The following is a 23,431-nucleotide window of genomic DNA, read 5'->3' as shown; positions in this document are numbered from 1 at the left end:
GTTTTTATTCCAAATATATGGTCTTTATTTGTAACCAGAGGCAGCACCTGAGGTTCTACCGCTGGAAGAAAATGTACAATGCAGATTATTCACTGACTAATAATTCCATTATAATTAACACGAGACGAAATAAAAATAATTGTCTACTGTTGATACATAAGATTGAAACAACACAAACATAACCTGATATGAATATTTTGTTTTCTTATTTCTGAGCAATCCCAGCCAGCTTTCACTCGCTGGAATGTAAACATTTCTTTCCAATATATTATTATACTCCGACTATAATTGCAAAATGTAAAACAAGTGAATGACAAATGTTAGGTCGATGTCACTGCTGTCACTGAATGCTGTGTATTTGTTGGTAATTCTGACGGGAGGCTTCAGCCTATCCAGTTAATTTAAAACCTTTAATCTTGTTAAATTCCAATTGAAATGATCTTTATAGTGTGATGTTGTTAAGTGTTCTGGCAAGTTTGAGTTTAGGAATTTTTCATCGAGTCTCTAGCAGCCGTACCTTGGCTCCTTAGGGAAGAGGCGGGTTGTGAAGAGGAGACCCCAACAGACAGTAACTCTCTTCCAGTCGGATTATTGGGAGCGCACACATCCTCTTTGAGATCTCCAGAGGAGACCACAGAGTCCTGTTCAGGGGCGCCACTCCTAGCTCTCTTCTTATCCTCTTCTTTTTTCCACTTCATCCTCCTGTTTTGGAACCAGATCTTTATGTGCCTCTCGGTGAGGTTTAACATGACAGCTAGCTCCACTCTGCGTGGTCTGGAGATGTACTTATTGAAGAGGAATTCCTTCTCCAACTCCAGCAACTGAGCCCGGGTGTAAGCAGTGCGCGTGCGCTTATTTTCTTCCTGTTCCACCATGAAGGAACTCCCTAAAAAAAAGAGAAAGCATCAATAACCGCTTTCAGTTCAGGTTTCAATGGGTGCTTTTTTCCCCACCTGGTTGCGGTAGAAAGTATGAAAAATAAAATCAATGAACAACATTCAGCCAAAGGAGCTAAAACCACGATATCCGGGGTAACCTACACCTGTTATTAAGCAAATGCATAGTTCAAATGAGGATAAGGACTCGCTGGAAACTTGCATTTTCCCATCCATTAATCCTAGCTATTCAAACCACTGTTGAAATGCTGAGAACGCCCTGCGATTAACGCAGTTCAAAAGCACAGCAGGCAACCCCCCCCCCCCCCACCCCACCCTTTCCCGTTTGTGTCAATCGCTTTGGGAATCATGTGCACTTCCCCAGAAATTTCAAACAATGTGGGGCAGTGTCGGTTTGCCCCACACTAAGCACTGGGAGGCGAACACACCGGGAATGGGCTGCAGGAGACTAGCCAAGATGGAAGGAAAGGAGGCTGCGTGGCAAGAATCATTGAAACGCACACTGTCAGCGACTCTGCGTTATTACTACCGCAATCAGAAATATTTCAGTGCAACCAGAGCGAAAACCGCACACACCAAGCTCTCCTCAGTGTGAAAGGTTGGCTATTCCAGCGGAAAGAAGAAAACTATTGTGAAATAGTTTACTTATTACTTATTAGTCACAAGTAGACTTACGTTCATTCTGCAATGAACTTACTGTGAGAATCCCCTAGTTGCCACACTCCGGCATCTGTTCAGGTCCGCTGAGGAGAACTTAGCATGGCCGATGCACCTAACCTGCACATCTTTGGACTGTGGGAGGAAACGCAGACAGGAAAGTCTGTTGTGCGTTTCAACGATTCTTGCCACGCAGCCTACTTCCCACCTTGACTAGTCTCCTGTAGCCCATTCCTGGTGTGTTCGCCACTCGAAAGAAAGCCACCCAGACAACGGGAGAACGTACAAACTTCACCCAAGCCAGGAATCCAACCTGGGTCCCTGGCGCTGTGAGGCAGCGGTGCTAACCACTGTGCCACCGTGCCGCCCTGAAACTTTCTACACTCCAAAATATTTCATGGTAGAACCGAATCGGTACAGTTTGTGGTCGTTTAGGTAGTCCGCGGATTCAGAATTACATTCCAGTGACCAGTGTTTCATTTGAACTTGAATGGTGAAATGACATGAAACCAGTCGCATAGAATCTCCTCATGGAATATCCCCAAAAGATGCCAAATGCCTGGGTCCCCTTAAGCTTAAGTGTGTAATAATAATATACTTATACCGCATCTCAAAACGGACGCATTTTTGGGTAACTTCGGATATGTCTAGACTGGATTTGAATGAATGCAGATGCGGATTTCACCATAAATGATTGAGACGCGAGGAAGATATTTAATTGGGAAGTTTGTTGCTAATGTATAATAGGCGCACCGTCTAACAGGGACACGCGTGAAGTTTTTTTTCATTGCGATTCTTAACTCCTGTGCGGTTCCAGTTTGGTAAGGGCGCATGAAGGATCTTGATAATCACAACATGGTTTCCAGAATAGATAGAAATAAATCGGGGAAAATAACAACTAGGTAATTTTCATTGCAGTGTTAATGTGAGCCTATTTGTGGACACTAATAATGAGAAGTAATCACCAAATAGCTTTAAGTCGTACGACTCTTGAACAGTGCTGCATTATTACCTAAATGCATTCGTTTTCTCATATATATTTAGGAATGATTGTAATTCAGGTTGAATGAAAAATGTATTTAGGAATGATTGTGATTCAGGTTGAATGAAAAACGTATGAAGTTAAATTCGTAATCCAATGTCAAGACTTACAACAGTTGTCAGTTGCTGCCGTTTCAGTATAATTAATGCATTGTAAATTACATTTTGCAGCATATATCCGTCTCTTTCTAATTCTGGGTTGTAAAGGAAAATTATTTTTTAATAAGAATCGATCCAGATTAATGAGACATGATCAATATCAAATTTAATTCTGTCATTGAAAAAGAACTGTATATTTAAATATAAAATACATTTAAAATGTCCAGAGTGTTGGTGAATCCATTCTGCTGACCGAGTATACGCCCACACGTGTATATTGTACTGTAATAAAATGAGTGAGATTCAATAAATATGGTTCTACAAACTAAGCAAAATATTTAACTTGTACAATTAGAAAGCCGGGTGAGGCTGTCTTGCTCTCCAAAGCCAGGCGATGGCCTTTTGAATGTCGACCCGCCGGCGTGGATATGTAGAGATGACCAAAAGCTTCACATTAGAAAATAAAACCACCGCAAAAATGAAACGTGTTTAATTGAACCATCAGCATTAGGTTAGAATTTGCCTTAGTTGGTTTAGTTAAAACTAGCTTTACCCTCCCCCTGAATTCCTGTTTTCCATGGGGAAGCGACTGTTCGGCTCCAGAAACTGATATTTGCTCCTTGAAGAATCTTGATATTCTGATTCAAGGTGGTGACTATGTTCGAAGATTCATTCAAGTCAGCAATAGCCGTAAATTGTGCGGCGGCCGAAATGTGAAGCCTAGCGCGATCACTCTTTGCTCCCAATTGAGGTATTTCACCGATGAAATGCTGGCGGTCTGATCCGATCGACTTCACGCCTTCATGAAGTCGTTCATTCTCAATGTTGTCACAAGGAAGGCCTGAACATGCATGCAAATACATTTATTTACTGTTGCCCGATAGCGTCGGCTTCCAGCTCCCGGCGTTATTTGCCGCTTATAGATAGCATTTATTAACTGTCGCTTATAACTATAGGCTGAAAGATTTAGGCTTTGCCTGATCGAATTATTTAAGATGTTAGAAGGACGCGATACGAAGGATTAACAGCTATGGTGAAGTAATCACGAAGGGAACATAATTTTAAAATTGTAGGCAGACCATTTCAGAGGAAAATCAGGAAGCAGCCTGCAAGAGTTGTGGGGATCTGGCATTTCCCAAAGGAAACCTATTCCTGGACATTTGGATCTTTCAGAGCTTCGATGTCAAATGTGAATTTTCAATGTATAAGGAATATGGAACAGAGGCGGTAAATGGAATTAAGGTAGGGATCAGCCGAACTGAATGTGGAGCAAGTTCCAGCGAATCAATGGCCTGCTCCTGTTCCTGGCTTTTCTAACATGTTATGATGTTTTTCAGATTATTTATTTATATCGTTCGGTGCAGTTCTTGTTACCCCGCTGAGCAATTCATAGAATCGCCCCCAAATGTCTGATTTGACTCATATTTTACTTGTTATAAAATGTACAATGTCCAGCCTTCTGATCAAATAAACCAAATGCTCAACGGCGACCGCACTATCGTTAGCAAATTGGCAATACAAGTCTACTGATCACCTTTCATTTTTAAAGAATTGATTTTTATAATTGACTAGAAGTTGGATTCTCAATGTGTAAGCCTGGCATATTAACGCTGCTTGTAACATTTCCAATTACTTATTGGAAATTGGTTCCTCTTGTGATTTAAGTTTCACTTTAATGACGGGGGTGGGGTGGGGGGCGGTATCGGAAACTGCTGCAGGCTACAGAAATAGAACCCACTCGCAATCTGACAGAAGAAAGAAAAACAACAGTTTGATTCCGAAAGCAGAGAAAATCAATCTTTGACATATAAATATAAATTTTCAAAAGGCAAAATGTTTCCTGGAACAATGCTGATTGCCCTCTATTTGCTGGTTACTGATTACATTTGTGCTAAAAAGGCAGCAGTAAAATGAAAACAAAAAAATCTTTTAAAAGCGATACATCATTTCTGAGGGACGTAATTTATACCAGGGAGGTGACAGAATTATTGCATGTGTTTTAACGAGGCTGTCTGCTGTGAGCACGCAAGTGCTTCAGGCGTGGAGAATTAACAACTCCACTTATATATTTGGTGAAATGCTAAGCATTTGTTGAGACTTCGATTCCAGTCCACATGTATTTGGTTATGTAATGGACGGCGATTTCACTTTTATGACTTGATGCAAACAAATCTAGAGTAATTATACACATATAGATCCCTTTATGGCCAGCAATCACATCATCACCCGGATGCCCTGCGATTTGCCTCTGAATTCAATTTCTAGTTTGTCCTAATGAGATTTTAATGTGTTCCCAACATGAGACATGTCTCGTGTTTTGAAAATTGGCGTTTTATTAAAAATAATTTAACGCGGCTCTTATGCAAGCAACCAAAACCGTTGATCTGGTTCGTTTGTCTGCTTCCGAGGTGTCCCACCGAGTTTAGGCTCCAATTCCTCAGTAACAACTGACAGACCCAAATCGAGAAAGACATTTCTCTGGAACAGATCCCCGTTTTCTTTCCAAACTGAGATGCCCGGTTATCGTCCAACTTATATATTACCACGTGCTTTGTACGGTGCCAAGCATTTGCTTGATAACTTTCGACAACGTTAACAGCCTTTTGTTTTAAGGAAAGTCCATGTTCCAAATCCCGTCACAAAACGGACGTCAATTTTACATTCAATCCGACTGGGTTCAGTTTGAGAATTGCATTGGAAATCTTGATTAATAGGATTATTTTTCTCAACCAGATTTGCCTATAACCCCACGTTGATTTATTAATGAAATTTTGATGATTAAAAAATGTGATGCATAAAAATGAAAAAAAAGCGACGCGTGTATTGTCAGTGCTGCCGTCTCAACAGAAGTTTGACCTGTAGGATTAGTCTTGTTTAAGGGGATCAGGAACAAGTTCGTTTGAAGTACTGTAATTATAAACACACCGTTTTGATTTTAAAGAGGTATATACAAATTTGTCGTCTAATGTGGTGCAAGTATGGTATAATGGCCATCATCATGTCCACTGACAACTTGAAGTGTTAATTGATCTTGCTATTATAGCAAACAGTGGCATTGCTTCTGCTAACAATGATAATTGGAACATCAATAAGCTGTTAACGTATCAATAATATCGATAGCATTAACCAGAGAAAAATATCCATAGTAATAAATGATGTTTAACCCTTGTTATCTAATGCTGTCCATCCATGTCCTAATGTGCAGTTTAATTATTTTCTTGGGTTATCTTTTTTTAAAAAAATACCACAATGATTAGGAAATATAATTGCCTTCCAGAAGCCCTGGACACTTACCCGGCCATTGCCCTTTCCAGGCGTGGGCATGCGACTTGGTCGACTTCATCCACGGGAAGGGCAGGTGAGTTCTGCTGTGTTCATCCAAGGTACCTATTTCGGAGCCGGTCCCAAAGCAAGCCCCTTGGTGAGTGTGTGGGTCAGGGTGATGTTGCTGGGGGTGGTGAAGATGCGAGATTGTAGGATCCTCTGATATCGCAGGTACTTCGAAAGGAGAGATGTCAGCGGGACTCCCTTGTTCAAGTCCTGCCAAGGAAGGGTTGGAATATGAAGTCTGTGGCTGTCTCCCTACATAAAGACATGCTGGTGGGCTTTGATTATATTCCTGGGCTTGTGATCGCTGATAAGCGCATGATTCTTTATACATTTGAGCCGGGGCATAATAATGTTCCTCGCTATTCATGGCTACCAGTGCATAAACAATTGCAACATAAGGATGCCACTGTAATTTTACAGTTTAATCGCTCTACCTGGCTTGATTCACTAATCAAAATAGCACCTGGCACTCTGTTCTGCTCAGTGGATAACTCCGAACATGTCATGTGACTTGGTTCCTACAACCTATTGGACTGTACTTTCATGATAAGAACACTTGGTCAACTTCACCTGCCTGCGGAGTCCATTTACTTTCCATGCGCTAACAATGGAAACTTGTGTGACTGCCAAGCGATGTGCCATTCTCTCTTCCTAGAAATACTTGCTTTATTCAAGAACGATTCCTGTGCTTTCTCAATCGAAACACAGATGGCAGGTATACTGGTTACGAATTAATTTTTTACCTCATTCCAGCGTAATCAGCAAAGTTACACAAATATGTTGAATTTTAAACATTTAACTTGGAAAATGTCTGACCAGATGTGAACAGTATCAGGGAGAGATTAGGCAGGGCAGCGTTATCGCCCCCTCGGCGACTTGGGCCTGGGAACCACAGATAGCAAAAAGAAAGGTGCTTTATTTCTAACAAACGAAGATTAGCTACTGTGTTCTTGACTGATCCTGTTTGATGGACCAGGATTAACAACACATCTGTGATGAAGTCCTGTAGCAACAGGTCCACATATTGTATGGTCATCCCTATCAGTTGCATTTGAAATTATGTGCAATGCACACACTATTCTGGCATTAGTGTATAGACTTTCGCCATTCCTAGCTTTAAAAAAAACCTTCTGTTTGTACTTGAACAAGTTTGTGACATCTCTTGCTGATTACACGTGATTGTCCTTTTTTTCCCTCTGTGTTTATTTTAGCGACTCTATGTCTTACTTTACACACCTCCACGTTCGCACCTTTGTTCAGCTATCGACCTGTTTCGTGCTGCAGTATTTTAACTTTTCTCCTACTTTACCTGTCACTTGCTGCAACTTCTGTTTTAAACTTCGACCCAGGGTAATATTGACTTTTGATAAGGCGTTTCTGTTAAGACATTCTGGCAAGAATATTATCTTGTAACAGTTAAAGAGACTGAAACCATTATAAAAATACATATTAAATAGCCTCTTTTTAAACAAAAAACATTCATTTGCTCCGACGGTGACCTTATTTTTAACAATATATAAATTGCAAACCGCCCTGTATCCGTTAGCGGCCGATTGATTATTTCTCTGCCTCTCTGATTCACAGCGCTTGTTGACCTTTGCGGATGATATGGTGAAAGTAGCTGTTGGTTGACTTGGTGACAGGGCTATGAAGAGGCGGGAAGTTGCTGCAAAGGACAAAGATCGCTTCAGTACCTGTGTTCACTCACGCTTTCTCACACAGAGAATATTTACTTTGCTCTCCTGCTGTAATTGCACATTTCTGCAGATTTTTGCCCATTTAAACGCCTCATTTAACTCCATTTTCTGTTCTTTGTTAACTGATAAAAGGATTTCTTTAGAAAAGCATTTTCCTTAAATAATGAACAACATTTGGGCTTTTTTTCATTTTAAAGCCTTATTTTGTTTTGCTAATTTTGGGAGGCTTATTTACACTTTTGGCATGAATTTAATGTCATTCTGTATGGTCAAGATCCCATCAGATTAAACCTCACTCGGCAATGTTTGGCACAATCTCTCCCTGTAAGAGCTTTATCCACGATTTCCTTAATATTTATGGAGAATTTTTCACCCAGCCTCGCACGCTGACCAAATACATTGAAATTGTAACCGGAATAGTACATTTGAACGATATTAAGTGAATCGCATTGGATTCTAATATTTCTCATAATTATACAGTGTGATATGGTAATAAAAGTCCAGTCCATTAATGGTCATATGTATCTCGGCCACCTGAATCCATTCCTCTTTTCCGTGGAACGAGACACTGAGCATTTGATTCTGTATTGAGCCATTAACCAATTGCTCTGCCGAACCATTAAACACCAGCTCTTATAGATAAATAAACAGAAAAGGCTGTAAACCAATTACTGAGGATAGTGAAAAAGTATTTTATTAGCAGGAATTACAGATAGGCACTCACTTCAGGGAGACTTCTTCACGACTCTCCTCTCCGTCGGAAGAACAAAATTTTTAAGATATTGCGACTCAATTGAAAAACGAATTGAAACATTGCGTGCACTATTCAAGGCGATCAGTTAGCCTTTCATTTGTAAAATAAAGCCGTTATAATTCGATAGATTTCTGTGTAACTATTCTACCGCTAACAGTCCATCAGCGGTGCAGATGTTCGGCTAACAAGGTGTTGCGCAGACACAGTCTAAATACATGTTCTGAATTATTTTACAATCAGAGCGGGCTACATTGTCATTATCGACTTATAACCAAAGACGGCAGGGAGAAATTTGAAACGTTGGCGTAGTGATGTGAAAGACAATACTTAACCATCCGCACAGCAGATAGTCAGGCTTTTTAGCTCTGTTACTGTGCACTGTTAACATCCAGTTGCACTGTGGTATCTGACTAAAATATTGTTTCAAGGGAATTACTTGTACGATGAGGTTGTAAGATGTCACATGTTGTAACGTATGCTGCGCTTGTACTGACCTCCCGCGCTGGGATGGGCGGGTCGCTAAAATTGATTGAAAAACGGAAAATGCTTCCCAGTATTTTTTATTTTTGTACCAATTATACCGACCCGCCCATAAAAGCAAAATACTGCCGTTGCTGGAATCTGAAACAAAAACAGAAAATGCTGGAAAACCTCTGCAGGTCTGACAGCGTCTGTGGAGAGGGAACAGAGTAAAAAGTCTGACAACACCAGGTTTAAGACCAACTGATTTATTTGATAGTAAATTCACTAGCTTTCGAGGTTACCCTCTTCGTCAGGTGAATGGGGCGAAGAGGGTAACCTCGAAAGCTAGTGAATTTACTATCAAATAAATCGGTTGGACTTAAACCTGGTGTTGTCAGACTTTTTACTGTGTTTACCCCAGTCCAACGCCGGCATATCCACATCGAGAGAGAACAGAGCCAACGTTTCAAGTCTGGATGACCCTTGGTCAGAGCGCTATTGATAGTTTCTGCATTAATAACTGCCCCCTAGAAAGAAGCTCAAATTGCACTGTGAAGTCCTTAAAATGAACGATAAGCATTTGCATTTAAAAGGGTCTTATTGTTATAAAAAGACAAATGCATCATGTGAGCAATTTCGTGTAATTCATTTTTCACCAAGGCTGTTTGCCATTCACTTCAGCGAGGCTGCTCCGGTGAGGTTTGGCTAAGTTTCTATCGCTGTCGCCTGCTCCTTCCGTTATTTACTTTACAACTTAGTACAATAGCCACAAATGAAACACAAATTGTATGGACTGGATCACTCTGGACCTTACGATTCTGACTGTACTCTATACAAATATTGATTACCACCCAGGGCCTTAAGTCAATCTATCCATGGGACTTATCGCATACATGAACTAGAATTGAGGCCATCATATTGCTCTAAATGCTGCGGCCGTCTCCAATGCAAAGGCAGTCCGCCAGTTATGGCCTGCAAGCTATAGCACTGTTTTGGGCTTCCTTGTTCACCACTTTGTGCACACTGTTGTACAATGTTAGAGGAAGTCAGGAGCAATGACACTCATTGCAAACGTCCCCATGAACATCTTGCTGTCACAAAAGGCCAACTTGGATAAACTGATGGTACCCTATCAATGGACTTCTGAAAGTTCTGAATAGTTAAACTGAATTGTCGAGGGACTGTACACTGATTAACTTCCAGTATTTCTGATTTCATTTTATTCGGTACTTCCACTAACCGCAGCCCATTCGAACCGCAGGATCTGAATGAGGCGCCGGTTCGAGCTTCCATGATGTTCTCTACGAATATGTTTCAAGTCGAATTTAGCAATGTTAGCTCTACCATAAGTGGAAAACTGCTGCAGAATGTTAGGAAAACGAACAGAAGTGATCAGGGAAAAGTGCATTGAAGTCCGCCCCTAAACGCCGCCCCATATATCATAGGACGTGTTTAAGATGTCATGCTCATGACAGCAGCATACATTTCAATACTTTAGGAAGAATGGCAAAGCTTTTGAAAGGATATTTACTAGAATTATATCTGGAATGACACACTTCAGCCAAAGAAACTGGAATTGTTCACGCTTCTGACAGATGGATGGCTAATTGAAAGGTCGCAGGTATAAGGCAATTCACAAAACCGAGAGAACACGAGGAAACGAAGTACGCAGTGAGGTGTTCTGCCCTGGAATGCGCTGCTCCAAAGAATAGAGGGAGCAGGGCAATCATAGAGGGAAGTGAGCAAACACAGGAAGGATACACCTTTACAAGGCTATGAGAGTGGGGGAAAATGGATAAATAACAACAGACACGATAGAGTGAATGCCGTCCGATTACGTTTCATGTTATAGTTCCATGATTATATAAATTTAACTGGTAACACTTTATTCAATATACAGCTGTTGCCGAAACACCCTAATCATTTATAAATGGGACAGTCACCCACGCATGAGATGGACACTTTTGAGAAATGCTTTCTTTGTCCCCAGTACATTTCAGGTAAAGACATACACAATCAATTTCCTTTATTCAAAAACTGATATAGATGTTTTGACATACGAATAAATATTACTTCTACACAGTGGTTAGCACTCCTGTTTTACAGCAACAGAGTCCCGGATTTAATTCTGGCCTTGGATAACTGTGTGGAACCCGCACATTCTCCCTGTATCTGCGTATGTTTCCTCCAGGTGCTCTGGTTCCCTCCCACAGTCCAAAGATGTGCGAGTTAGGTTTATTGGTCATGCTAAATTGTCCCTTAATGTCAGGAGGATTAGCAGGATAAATCCATGGGGTTACTGGGATAGGGCCTGGGTAGGATTGTTCTCGGCACAGGTTCGATGGGCCGAATGATCTCCATCTGCGCTGTAGGGATTCTATAATCCTATGATATCAAGAAAACTGCAAAATAGTTTCCACAAATATTCATCACTGCCCTCATTCGAAATCCGCATTACATAGAGAATCACGGAATATTTTGAAGAGGGGAATATTAGTCTCTCGAATATCACAAGGATTTGTACTTAATCTCCTCCTCTTCCTCATCTACAGGGGACATCGCCGCAGGCAGTGTTAGCTTGCACATATATACCTCTAACACCTGGATCTACTTCATCACTCCCTCTCCCGATCACTATCAGACTGGTTGTCCAGTATCTAATGTTGGATTCCTTGCAATTTCCTCTATCAGCTCTGCCAGGAACTCCAGATCATTGTTATTGATTCAATTTCCTTCCCTAGCCCATGTCAGTTGCCGAATGAGACTGCCTGAAATCTTAGCGTTTTATTCAACCTCAAGCTAAGTATTAAAACCAACCTCCTTTCCAAATGGCTGCCGACTTCAACCTCTGAAACGTTGGCAGTCTCCATTTACCCCGACAGAGATCATCCTCCGGGCCCTTGTCACTCCAGGCTGGACTATTGAATTGTTCCCCTGGCTGGCCTAGGACTCTCCAATCTCCATTAACTTCATTTCAAAAGTCAATTGCCTGTACCTTTCACAGCCCTAACCCGCTCACCCCTCACTCCTAATCTTACGGCGTAGCCTCTCGGATGCAACCTCACAGATGCTTCCAATCTAAAATCCTAATTTTAAATCTCTCAATGGTTTTGTCTCTAGCCACCTCGGCAACCACTTTTAACACCACACACCCCTGATCCAACTTTCCATCCCTCTGACTCTACTCTTGCGCATCGTTGTTCTTTACCCCACTACTGGTGGCTGCTCTTTCATCCGTGTGTGTTAGCCCCTATGGGAATAACATGTTTAAACATATCTTCATCTCGTTATTATGATCCTCTTCCTTAACCAAGTTTTTGTTGCTCCTCCAAATATTTCCCTTTTTTTGGTCCAACAGTAATTCAGTTCTGATTCAGCCTCTGTGAAGCCCTTTGAACATTTTCTACGCTGAGTTCTATATAAGTGAAATTTGTTGTTGTATCTCCCCACAGTCATTTTGCATTGCAGAATAAAGTCAAAAACAAATTCTTTGCCATGGGAAAGAGTAGAGTTGGCCAGCCCAACGCCAACTGGCTGAATGCTGTAATCAAGGACAAGGCCACAATGAACTCCATTCTGATTAATGCGGCCACATTAATAAATATAGCAATACGGAGAGGTTTTGCACAGATTACATTCTAGAAATTCGGGGTACAAACCAGTGCAATCTAAATGCACATATTTTGCTTGCCGAGCAAGAATTTCCAGGATGGCATCAAAACTTATTTAACAGCAGGCTGCAAAAGCAAAGTAGGAATGAAAACATAAATCCTTCAGAAGGTGATGAGGATTTTTTTCCAGCCTCAAGGCCTAGAACCAATGATATAGTTATGATATTTATATATAATCACCATATTTCCCTGTAACCTTCGATAGGAAGTTACAAATGGATATATACGGAACATACCGTGCTTTGCACCTCTTCGATCGCCTTTTACTTCAAAATAACTTTGATTTGCATAGTCAACGTTATAAAAAGGGTCGATTTCCAAATCAGATGCAGTTACCGCCAACATGCAGTCATGCTTCATGCAATAGTGAAACATTCATGGATAAAGAGAAACTTCAAAGTTGGAAAAGAGCAGCCGGATGTATTCAATCTTGCAATGGGACGTTATTGTGTAAACATATCGAATGCTTTCCAGTTCCGAAAGAGGGACCTTGATCTGAAACTTTAATAACTGTGTCTCTCCCGCAGATGCTGCCTGTTTTGCTGAGTATGTCCACCATTTTCAGTTTTTATTGCAGATTTTCAGCATCATCAGTTTTTGCGTTAATGACTAGTTGGGCTTGAGGATTTGATGGGTGCTCTAGATATAGCAAAATGTGTACTGCCTCCGAGAACCAACTGGGGAGTTGTGCTGCTTAAGAAACACAAAATAATACGTTAGTGTCAATGGACAATATGATTCTTAATAAAAGTAATTATTTCAGAAACAGTTCCGGTAAAATTTGCCGAATCTTCCCATTCATATAATAATTGAGACTAATTGGAAATAGATTATAGTCTCGTTCTCAAAGCTACCTGAGAACACGCATAACCTGAACAAGGCTCAAAATACATCGTCGTAAAGATCAATTCTATGTAGGTTGTAGATGTCAATTGAAATTCGAAGTAAGTTTACTGCAGGGTATTGCTTTATAAACTACCGCACAACTCAACAGATAAACTTTTGACACTAGAACTGTCAATGTGCATAAGACAGGCAGTGCACTCGTCTTTGTATTCGAATTTGAGTAAATTGATCAAAATATATGTTCAGAAAGCAACAACGAAATACATTAGTTTACATCTTATTTCATTTTTGGATGGTTTCAGAGTAAGACGGAACAATGACGGCGTGTAATTTATTAACGGGAGTTGACGTACTAGATTCTATGTAACCAGCTCAACTAAGAATGCAAGTGTAAGACTGGGAGTTAGGTGAAGCAAGATTTCGAAAACAGTTCCAATGAGAAGTTGGTAATACATTTACATTCCCTGCCGGGATTAGGGCCTTTTTTTTGTAATGTCAATTTCAAACACCAGGGCCATTATTGATAAACGTTTTTAAGTTTATTTATTATTATCACAAGTAGGCTTACATTAACACTGCAATGAAGTTACTGTGAAAATTCCCCAGTCCTATACTCTGGCACCCGTTCAGGTACACTGAAGGAGAATTTAGCATGGCCAATGCATCTAACCAGCCGGTCTTTTGGATTGTAGGAGGAAACCAGAGTACCCGGAGGAAACCCACGCAGAGATGGGGAGAATGTGCAAACTCCACACAGAGACAGACCCAAGCCGGGAATCAAACCTGGATCCCTGGCACTGTGAGGCAGCAGAGCTAACTACTGTGCCACCATGTGATAACATATACCGATAGCATTCCATACCTTTCATGTTTACATTACTGCCCCTGCTTCATGACTTTTTGACTTGCCTATGTATGTTTTGTGGGCAGGAGTGATAGGAAGTAGGAAAGGTTTCTTGCAGGATCCCACTGTGCAAAATCTTGTTATCTCTTTTCAGTGGGTGTTAGCCCTTTAAGGAACGGTCTTTTACCTGTTTTATGTGCCAATAGTTTGACTTGGTAATGAAATCCATGTTTTAGAGCAAAATTATGAAATAATTTAAAAATATTCAACTTTAAATACTTCCAGCATCATAGTCTCTCTAAGGTTACCAAGATGTACATTTGCAATGTGTCAAATAGTTTTGGAAGTTTCTTAGTGCTTGTTAGAATCATATGCATCAAAAATCAAGCTATAATCTATGCCCATTGTCAAATAGTAGTAGGGCAAGTAGAATAAAATTTTAGCCTCACAATTTCCTGCAGCATTGGCCTCCTAGTCACTGCCAAGATATCCAGGGGCAGTTCCAGGGCAAAGTGAGCTGCTTTCTAAAAAATGGAAGAAATTAGAAAGCGGTAACTCCAATCTGCTATCATCCAGGTCAAGGGGAGAACTGGCACGGGCATAAATACTTTTACTATCTTCCTTTGTTGCCAATTAGTGCTTAATTTTGGGAGATATGAAAAGATTATCTGATCCATTAAGCCGATACCACAGAGTTAGAATGCTTGCATCATCATGATTTACACTGCCTGTCTCCTGCAGCCTCTCCTGGGAAAGACAAATATTGAATAAAAACCCATGGCCAATAATAGAAAAAGAAACTTTAAAAAATTCCTCTGGGGCCTCCTTAAGAAATTAAAATTTGTGCAAGATATCTTATTAATGATTTTAACTCACTCTGAATTGTTTGACTCTAGGCATAGTGTATAAAAATGTTGCATTAGGATCAGTGCCTAGACAGGGACTAATCAAACTTCCTTTTGAAGGTATACAGGGAGTCAGCACAAGCCAGCAGCTTGTTTCATTAACCTACTCATCTTGGAGAAAGGAAAAGCCAGCCCACATCTAGCCGAGCTTTTTCTTGTTTAATTTAGAAATGTAACACTTCCTGTGATTCAAGCTATCAAAAGGGAAATAAATTCTTAATGGAAATAGAATCCTGTGCTTTAACTATTTGATGAGGTTAAGCTAAGAATTGTTCTTGTGCTCCTTTTCTATACCTTTTCTAAAATCTTTTTATTACCTAGCACAACAGGGGACTCAAACTGGGATGGGTTTGCTCCAGGTGCTTTGGTTTCCTCCCACAGCCTGAAAGATGTGCTGGTTAGATGCATTGGCCATGCTAAATTCTCCCTCAGCATACCTGAATAGGCGCCGGAGTGTGGCAACGGGGGGATTTTCACAGTAACTTCATTGCAGTATTAATGTAAGCCTACATGTGACACTAATAAATAAACTTAAACTTAATATCCCAAATATGATCAAACCAGGGTCTTGTATAAATGGTGTGCTTTGCTCTATGTTGAATAGTCCCTCTATTATAACCTCATATCTTATCTATCCTGTTTGTGGCATCTCATCATTGGGCATCAGCTTTTAGAGAATTATGTACTGTAACACCAAGATCTTTGTTCTCCCAGCCACAGTTCTGTTCTAAGACGAAATTATACTTGGGCCAGAATTTTACTGGCACGCCCGCCCAGATTCCGACAGCAGGCTCAGCTCGAATAATGGCATTCTCTGTCGGCCTCGGACAAGATTGACAAACCTTGGGCAGGTGTGCTGGCAAAATTCTGCCCTTGATGTTGCACGTTGCATCTGGCAAAATGACTTATTTGCCAGATAACACTAGACTTATTTGCCAGAGTTTGGCCCATTTTATCTACTTTCAGAAATTTGCTCCTCCACTTCTCAAATATTCTTATTGTACAATACAATACAATACAGCAGAGGAAACAGGTTCTTCGGCCCTCCAAGCCTGCACCGCTCATTGGTCCAACTAGATCATTCTTCTGTATCCCTCCATTCCCAGTCTGCTCATGTGACTATCCAGATAAGTCTTAAATGATCCCAGTGTGTCCGCCTCCACCACCCTGCTTAGCAGTGCATTCCAGGCCCCCACCACCCTCTGTGTAAAATACGTCCCTCTGATATCTAAGTTAAATCTCACCCCCTCACCTTGAACCTGTGACCCCTTGTGTTTGTCACCTCCAACCTGGGAAAAATCTTCCCACTGTTCACCCTATCCATACCCCTCATTGCATGCAATGTTTAGGCCATTCCCCCAACATTAATATCTAGGCCATTTATGAGTAATCATAGAGAAACGGCTTATTCATCAGGATGAAACATGAAGAGTTATTCAGGGATATAGTTTGATACTTCAGTGGTGTGCACAGTTTTGGACCTTCATTTGCGCCTCATTTCAAATCTTCTGTATCCAAATGACATGGTGGCCTGGTGGTTAGCACTGCTGATTCACAGTGCCGGGGACCTGGGTTCTATTCTGGCTTTGGGTGACTGTCTGTGTGGAGTTTGCACATTCTCCCTGTGTGTGCATGGGTTTCCTCTGGATGCTCCAGTTTCCTCCCATAGTCCAAAGATATGCAGGTTAGATGGATTGGCCGTGTAAAATTCCCCTTAGTGTCCCAAGATTTGTGGATAGATGGATTAACCATGGTAAACGTTCATATTACTGGGATAGGGCGGGGAAGAGGGCCTGGGTAAGATACTTTATCGGAGAGTCGGTGTAGTCTCAATAGGCTAGATGGCCTCTTCTGCACTGTCAGGATTCACTGAAACCCACTCTGATTTTGCCTGGTCCACAAAGGCTTTATTCAAACTCAGGATTGTGTTACTCTAACTCCTCCCAATAAAAGCATGACTCATGGCTAACCCCTTCTGTGGTTAGATTGCTAATTCCAAGTCTAGTTGACCACACACTTTTAAAACTTGCCTGAAAACATCTTCACCACGTGCAATTCCATTCCAGCTCACAATCAACCATTGACCCATGATTATCTTTGGTTGAGAACAAAGTTCACAACTTCAAATCTCCATAATAGATTTTTCCTCATCTAGCAACTTTCAAGTACTTTCCGAAACATAATTAATATGAAATACATGAAAGCAATACAAATAATTAAAATTAAATGTAAAAAGAAATCATCTAATACTAAACATTTTCATGTGTAACAGCCATTGCACTTTAAAATCTGTGTCTCTGTGTGATCACTAGAGACATTCCTTAGAGACTTGCTAAGGCATCACTGAAATGCAAACTTTTCTTTCAAGCCTTTTAACTCTGCAATACACTTAGTGGTATAAACCTCTCTCTGTTAAGGCTTTGTATGCTTTATTGAAGAGGATACATAACCTCTACCAGGTCCTTTTCTACTATTGACCACTCAGCTTTACTCTCTCCTCATCTCTGCCTTTGAGATTCTCCTTACACCTGCTTCTTAGACCGAGCTTCTGATCATCTGTTAAAAATATCTCTCTATATAGCTTGGTAACAAATTATGTTTGATATTGCTCCTGCAAAGGGCACCATTTAATGCACGCTATTTTTGTTATTTGTAGAAGTGAATGTAAGGAAAGCAAAAGAGAAGGAGTTTAGAAAAAAGAAAATTCGGCAAATCACTGGGATGAGCTGGTTTACGTGGGAAGGTAGCAAAGCAGGTTAGCAGAAAACAAGCAGAAGATCTGATTATAATTTTCCAATTTCTCTTAGAAAGGAAAATTATGCCGGGCATTACATGTAGCTAATACGATTCTATATGTAAATAAAGGCACATTAGAAATTATAGTCAAGTTAGTTTTATTTTGGCTGTCAAATTGGCAGAATTTTAAATACCTAAGATATGTGCATTCTTTAGGACTAGTTATTCTAGATTTCTAAAAGGCAGATCATACTTGGCAAAACTTGTAAAATTCTTCCATGCAATGCTAGAAAGATGGATAAAAAAGATAGAGTGGATGTGAGTGAATGGATTTTCAAACAGCATAACAACAGCAACAATTTATATTTACATGCTACCTTTAGTGTACTACGTCTGGGTAGTACTCACTGGCATGTGATTTAACAAATATTTAAATCAAGCCACAGAGAAAGACATTAGGGCCCAAAGCTTGGTCAATAAGATACATTTTAAGGAATGTATTTAAGTGAAACAGTGAGTCAGAGAGATTGAAAAAAGGACTCCCAAAGTTTGGGATCTAAATGGCTGAAAGTATGGCAGCTAATGGCTGTTAAACTGCTATTCTGTTGGCTCTCCTTTTTCCACCTTACTAAAAAACTCATCCTCAAAAAACTCTAAGAAATTTGTCAAACATAACTTCCTTTTGAGAAAGCCATGTTGACTCCATCTGTTCATATTATGATTTTCTAAGTGCATTGTTAAGTCTTCCTTAATAATGAATTTCAGCATTTTCCCAAGGATTGATGTCACGCTAACGGGCCCACAGTTCTCCCTTTCCTCTTACCCTACTTTCTTGAACAGCAGTGTTACATTTGCTAAGTATCGATCTGCTGAGTCCATTCTGGAATCTAGGGAAGTTCTCTGCAGCTATCTCTTTTAGATGTCCAGAATATAAGCCATCAGATCCTTGGAATTTGTCTGCTTTTGGCTCCTTCAGTCGCAGTCATACCCATTCCCTCCTGACCTTATTTAATTTTCAGTTCCTTATTCAAATTAACTCCTTCATTATCCTCTATTTCTGGGATGTAATTTGTGTCTTCTACTGCGAAGACAAACAGAAAATATTTGCTCAAAATATCTGAAGTTTCCTTATTCCTCAAGGTAGTTTTTCCTGTCCTTGCCTCTGAGGGATCAATGTTTACTGTAACTACTTTCTTTTTTATATAGTTATAAAGTCTCTTACAGTTAGCTTTCATTTTTCTGGCCAGTTTACTCCTATATTCTATTTTTTTTCTCTTTGCTGGTTTTTCAATTTCTAAATTTCTGAAATCAGTATAGGGAGTGAAAAGGAAACATCAGAACCTTAAATTTTAAATGGATTAGATAAATGGGTGTATTTTATTATGCCAATATGCAGGCCATTGAAGTGACAGCACGAGTGAATAAGACCATTAGAAAAACAAACAAAATCCTTGGTCTTGTTTCCAGAGACACTGAATACAAAAGGAGACAGGCAATGTGAAACTTTACAAGACATTTACTAGTTGGAGTATTAAGTGCAATTTAAAAGACCACATGATTGGAAGGTTGTAAAAGCTCTGGAAAATGATCAGCATTGGTTCACTAGAATGTTTCCAAGGATAAGAATTAGGATAATGAAGAAATCTTGATTTAAGGTATTTTTCAAGACAATTGTGAAGGGGACAGTATGAAGGATTATAAAATAAATATTATTAGGTTGATTCTGATGATTAGTATGATGATAACAATGGAGTACACATTTAAGATAATTACTAAAAAAAAGGAAAATTCAGAGCTTTGTTCTTTACATAGAAAATATGTAGAATATGGGGTTTTCCTCCACAAACTATTGTTGAAACATGGTTCATAAACAATCACTCATATTCTGGGGCTTCATGACTTGTAAAAGAGAAGTTTTACTGGTTTGGGGCAGAGAATAAGAAGGCAGTGGGTTAAAATTTGTTTTATTTTTGGTTTGCTTTATCACTTGTAACTTATTTATTTTAACTTGCATCTCCTGGTGTTGAAATTCTTTGTGACAATGATGTCAATCCTGGCACTGACTTGATGAGCTGAGTGGCCTCTTTGTGTGCTGTTATAGATTCTGTGACATGTTGCTTTTGTTGAATATCTGACTTTTTAAAGGTGGTATGATGAAAGACAAAATGCCAGCAATCATTTTACATTAGCTTCCCATTATATTGCTCCTCTTTACAGAAAGGCTTCTATTACTTTCTTTAGATTATTTGTTTTATTTGTCTGCCAGATAACTTTTTCACAACGTATTACCCTCTCCTTCTCTGCATATTTAGATGGTTTATGTAGAGCATTAAGGATTCAGTAAAAGCAGGAGCATCGACAGTTCTCATGATGCCTTTGCCAATATTTTTCACTACATATCAGTCCGCCAACCATCTAATTTCTATTTTTTGGGATCTTACTGTGCGTAAAATGGCTGCCACAATTTCCTGCATAAAACTGGCCATTGCATTTTAAAATTATTCACTGCATGTGAAATGTTCATTACTGAGATTGCAAGGATCATTAAAACCAGTTTCTACTGTCAATATATTTCTGTTTCTACTTTTCAAATCTGGGGAAAACACAAAGATAAAATGGACCTGAAAATCAAGAAAGCTGTAGTTTTATTTGGATCATTGGTAGAGGTAAAGAAAGTCAAGAAAAAAGCTGATAAAGGAGTTAGTTAAACTAAATGATAGTTCACCATGCATTTATATTATCCACATTTGTGTTTGTTAATGGTAGCAATTTTTTTTTAAATGATTCACCAATAAATTCATTGGTGCAAATTGGTAAAAAGGGTCAAAATAAGACATTGGATAGATGTGAGCCCTTCTTTTTGAACTGGCTTCTCATTTTATATTTGTTTGCAAAAATTTTATCAATCAGTTTTAAAACTTTAGCCAGATCAGTTTGATTTTTCTTTTGTCCAGAGGTAATTGCCCAGGTCTCTCAATTTTTTCTCATAATTTCAGTTCCTGCAACGCAAAATATTTACCTCTGGACACCAAATAGAGATTCTTTTGTATTTCTTGTAATAAACTCCAGGAACTTCAGTTGAATGAAATATTGGTAGGAATGTCTTTCACATGTGAGAAAATAACACTCAAAATTTCCCAGCTTTTAACAAAATTGAGGTTAGATATGGATCATACCCATAATGGCACATTGTTATGCTCTAGAAAGCCAGGTGATAAGAGCTAGAGACAATATTTGCATTGTTTTCTGAGCATTTATTTACAGAGTTACATATCACAAGCATGCACCTCCTCACTCAAGAACCACAGTTTTATTCTACATCTATTTATAGGGACTCAGATGAATCCCTAGTTCTGACTTTAATGCACCCCTATCCCAGGAACGGCAGAGGGTGTCCATACAATGGGGCAGGAAGTTGTGGGTAGAGGACTTGTTGTCTTCTTGACTCCCCTAAATTAATCTGGGATGGGAAGAACCAAGAAAAAAACATTGAGTAGCTACTTAGATTTCAGTAAGAAACACGATCAATAAGAAAGTAAAGTTAAGGCAAAATAGTGTAAGGAAATCAAAGTAAAATAAAGTTAACATAAAAGGAATAAATTAAAGCCAGATGGGACAGCTTGGTCATTTGTAATGCGTGTTCTGTTATATGTGGAAAGTCATGGATGCTCCCAGTGCCCTAATTGACTACATGTGCAGGAAGTGCTATCAGATGCAAAAATTGAGCTTCTGGTCTCAGAGCTCGAGTAGCAGCTGGAATCACTGTGGCGCATCTGCTGGGCTGAGGCCTATGTGGATAGCACGTATAGAGAGATGGTCACACCACAACTTAGGAGCATGGAAGCAGAAAGGAAATGGGGAGCCACCAGGCAGTCCAAAAAATACTGGGTAACTAGTGCAGGAGTCCACTGGGACCTACTTGTCAATCAGTTTTCCATTTTGGATACTGGTGACAGCAGTCATTCCTTGGAGGAGTGCAGTCAAAGCCAGGCTTGTGGCACCAGAATCAGCTCTGTTGTATAGAAGGAAAGGAAGATAAAGGAAGCGCAGAAGAGATAGGAAATCCATTAGTTATTGGAACAGATAGGCGTTTCTGTGGCTGTTGACATGATTGCCAGGTGGTATGTTGCCTCCCTGGTACCAGGGTCAAGGATGTCATGGAACAGCTGCAGAACCTTCTTCTTGCAGAGGGTGATCAGACTTAGGTTGGAAAAAGGATGGGATTGTGAAAGCAGATTTCAGGGAGTTTGGAAGGAGATTGAAAAGTAGGATCTCTATAGCAGTTATCTCAGGGTTACTCCCAGTCCCACTCATAAATTAATATAGAATTGGGAACAATGAAACATTTGGATGGAAAGCTGCTTGAGGAGGGAGAGCATCAGATTTGTGTGTCATTGGGATTGTTTCTGGGGAAAGTGAGACCTGTACAAGCCAGACTGTCTACACCTGAACAGGAGTGAGGTGAATGTTCTCACACAGAGATTTGATAGTTTTGTAGGAGGAAGTTAAAAAAATTGGCAGAGGGATGGGAACCTGAGAGGAGAAGTCAAAGCAGGTCATAGAGGTGGAGAATCAGTGAGTGTACCTGAAAGACAGAAGCAGCACAGGTTAAAATGAGTACAGCACAGGAACTCAGCAGTGTTAAATGATATACATGCAAATACAAGGAGCAGAATAAATAAATTCAGTGAGTTGAGAGCACAGATAGACATGTGCGGCATGATATCATTGTTGTTGCTTAAGGAGGGTCAAAAACGGTAGCTCAACATGCTTGGATATAGAATTTACAGGCAGGCTATGGACCTTGACAATATTCCGGCAATAGTATGGAAGGCCTATGCTCCAGAACTTGCTGTGCCCCTAGCTAAGTTGTTCCAGTACAGCTGCAACACTAACATATATCCAGCCATGTGGAAAATTGTCTGGGTCTGTATTGCACAATAGAAAGAGGACAAACCTAATCATTAGTAATGGAAAGGGCAACAAACAATGCTATAAAGCGACATTAATTTAGCAATAATCTGCTCACGGACACTCAGTTTGGGTTCAGCCAGGGTCATTTAGCTCCTAACCTCATTCCAGCTCGGTTCAAACATGGACAAAAGAGCTGAATTTAAAGTAACTGCTTATGACATCAAGGCACATTTGACCAAGTATGGATTCAAGGAACCATAACAAAACTGGAGTCAATGGGAATCAGGGGGAGTTATACTTATCACGAAGTAAGATGGCCATGGTGATTGGAGGTAAATAATCTCAGCTCCAGGACATCACTGCAGGAGTTCCTCAGGATAGTGTCCTAAGCGCAACCATCCCCAGCTGCTTCATAAATAACTTTCTTTCCACCATAATGTCAAAAGTGAGGATGTTTGCTAATGATTGCACAATGTTCAGCACCATTCACGACTCCTCAGATCAGAAGCAGTCCATGTCCAAATGCAGCAAGACTTTGACAATATCCAGGCTTGGGCTAATGAATGACAAGTAACATTC

At 40.0% G+C, this 23,431-nt stretch overlaps 1 protein-coding gene across 1 annotated transcript; it reads right to left on the bottom strand.

The window, feature by feature from the left end:
• Window positions 1–482: 482 nt before the first annotated feature.
• pdx1 (pancreatic and duodenal homeobox 1) lies at window positions 483–6,390 on the bottom strand. Its single transcript, XM_080197927.1, has 2 exons — window positions 5,988–6,390; window positions 483–886 (listed from the first exon to the last, which is right to left on the bottom strand). Exons 1-2 carry the CDS (start codon window positions 6,388–6,390, stop codon window positions 483–485), a joined length of 807 nt encoding a protein of 268 aa, XP_080054053.1.
• Window positions 6,391–23,431: the final 17,041 nt, after the last annotated feature.

This window comes from Carcharhinus amblyrhynchos, chromosome 10 (assembly GCF_965287045.1).
Source record: "Carcharhinus amblyrhynchos chromosome 10, sCarAmb.v2.hapA, whole genome shotgun sequence".
In the NCBI taxonomy this organism is placed as follows: Eukaryota; Metazoa; Chordata; class Chondrichthyes; order Carcharhiniformes; family Carcharhinidae; genus Carcharhinus; species Carcharhinus amblyrhynchos.
This window is presented reverse-complemented; position numbering and strand designations above follow the sequence as displayed.

Coding starts and splice junctions, on each gene's coding strand:
- pdx1 (XM_080197927.1), bottom strand. CDS start 6,390: ATGAATAGCGAGGAACATTATTATGCCCCGGCTCAAATGTATAAAGAA. Junction 887..5,987: donor CTGGAAAGGGCAATGGCCGG/GTAAGTGTCCAG, acceptor TCTTTTTTTTAG/GGAGTTCCTTCATGGTGGAA.